Here is a 1,671-nt window from a genome sequence, read left to right as displayed (position 1 = left end):
TATCCGTGAAGTTTAGAATTAGTTTGTGATAACTGTCAGCTTGATGATATCAGTTTGCTGGAGTTTTTTGTTAACAAGTTCAATATAGAGGAGGCTAAGCCAGTTATTAAGGAATATAAAGAAGCTATTGAGGAGCTAAAGGAAATGAAACTCAGTCAGTGTCTGAATGAAACAGTTTCATATCCTTCACCACTTGAGTGTGAAAGGATTACCATTTTTGTTGATAAAGACGCTAATGAATCAGTGTTTAACGATGTGCAAAGAATTTCGTCAGCTTTATTTGAAAATTCTTCACGACATATCAAATTAAATGTCATTAGAGATGGTGATTCTTTCACTATCACTTGTTCCTTCCCTTTGATTCTATCTGAGCAGTTAATTACAGCTGCTCTTAATAATATTGATGTATTGAAAGAAAACAAAGTGAAGAGATTAACCATTGGATACTGCACTGTGTATGAGGTAAATAGACTAATTTATGAACTGATTTATTGGACTCGGCACACTTGTTAATACAGGTAAATGATACCTCCACTCCTTCTAAGTGTGGTTTAATGAAACAATTGATGCTGTCATTGAGTGTACAACTCATTAATAGTACAGAGGAGGTTACTACTTTAAATGAGGTATGGTGGAATACATTAGAGATAAGTACATTGTATATACTAGGTCTACAGTAACTTTTATTATCTTGTATCAGTTACAGCAAGAGTATGTACTCTTGATTATACAGTTACATTTGAATAATTTTATAGGAAAATATAGCAGTGAAGACAGAAGCAGAGTCATGTAAAGAATTGCTGGATACTAAAATCAAGATGCTAAAAGCCAGTCTATCAGAGAATGAGAAGTTGAAAATAAAAGCAAGTATGTCTACATTAATGCATGCATTATTAACATTAACTCAACAATTCACATTGTTACATTACATTATTATTATTATCATCATCATCATCATTACTAGCTGAGACTAATCAGTTACTACAAGAGAAAGTATCACATTTAACAGAACATGAAGAAGTTAGTGAGAATTTGAACTATTTCATTGTTACAGCTTACTCTAGGAAAATGAGAAGTTGAAAGAAATAAAAGAATTATTGGAAGAGCAGCTTGTTTTATTTCAATCTCAGGAAGAAGGTAACATACATGATTATAATTATTTAATGGTTACAAAAAATAGAAAAAGATAATATGAAGCAAATAGCATAAACAAATTCATATTTTGAATACAATTTATTATTATTGTACAGAATTTATACAAGAAGGATCTTTACTGGAGACAATAGAAATTCAAAAGCATGATGAAGAAATACAACAGCTTAAAATACAGTTAGCATCCTATCAGAAACAGAAGGAAAGTGAAGAGAAAAGTTTTGCAGAAATTATGAAATTACAGTCAGCAACTGATAAAGATGAAAGTAAATAAAATTTTGTCAGCTAGTGCACTTTCATGTCATTATAATCACAGTGAGAGATGAGATACCGTATAGCGGGTTATTTTCAAGGATAACAAATTTTGCAGATTTTTCAAGATTTGCGAAATTAAATTCCTTGAAAATTAATTTAATACGGCATATACAAGATGGCAGAATAGTGCAGATTCGCGAAAATGAATTCTGCGAACTTCCGGATACGGGTCATTCGTGAAATTTATTATTTTCAAAATAAACC

At 31.0% G+C, this 1,671-nt stretch overlaps 1 protein-coding gene across 1 annotated transcript; it reads left to right on the top strand.

The window, feature by feature from the left end:
- Nucleotides 1-6: 6 nt before the first annotated feature.
- Nucleotides 7-1,426, top strand: LOC109592390 (protein NETWORKED 1D-like). The gene is made up of 6 exons (XM_020007845.1): nucleotides 7-462; nucleotides 519-626; nucleotides 756-867; nucleotides 965-1,020; nucleotides 1,065-1,137; nucleotides 1,251-1,426. The coding sequence occupies exons 1-6, from the start codon at nucleotides 145-147 to the stop codon at nucleotides 1,424-1,426; spliced, it is 843 nt and encodes a 280-aa protein (XP_019863404.1). The 5' UTR covers nucleotides 7-144.
- The last annotated feature ends 245 nt before the right edge of the window (nucleotides 1,427-1,671 follow it).

Source organism: Amphimedon queenslandica, unplaced genomic scaffold, assembly GCF_000090795.2.
Source record: "Amphimedon queenslandica unplaced genomic scaffold, v1.1 AMPQUscaffold_5395_Cont22636, whole genome shotgun sequence".
Classification (NCBI taxonomy): Eukaryota; Metazoa; Porifera; class Demospongiae; order Haplosclerida; family Niphatidae; genus Amphimedon; species Amphimedon queenslandica.
The sequence above is the reverse complement of the archived record's forward strand: the minus strand, read 5'-3'. Positions and strand labels throughout refer to the sequence as shown.

Bases quoted from the DNA above. Each gene is read 5' to 3' on its own strand.
- LOC109592390 (XM_020007845.1), top strand. From the start codon at position 145: ATGAAACTCAGTCAGTGTCTGAATGAAACAGTTTCATATCCTTCACCA. The intron at 627-755 runs GTATGGTGGAAT...ATAATTTTATAG, and splicing joins AGGTTACTACTTTAAATGAG to GAAAATATAGCAGTGAAGAC. The intron at 1,138-1,250 runs GTAACATACATG...ATTATTGTACAG, and splicing joins ATTTCAATCTCAGGAAGAAG to AATTTATACAAGAAGGATCT.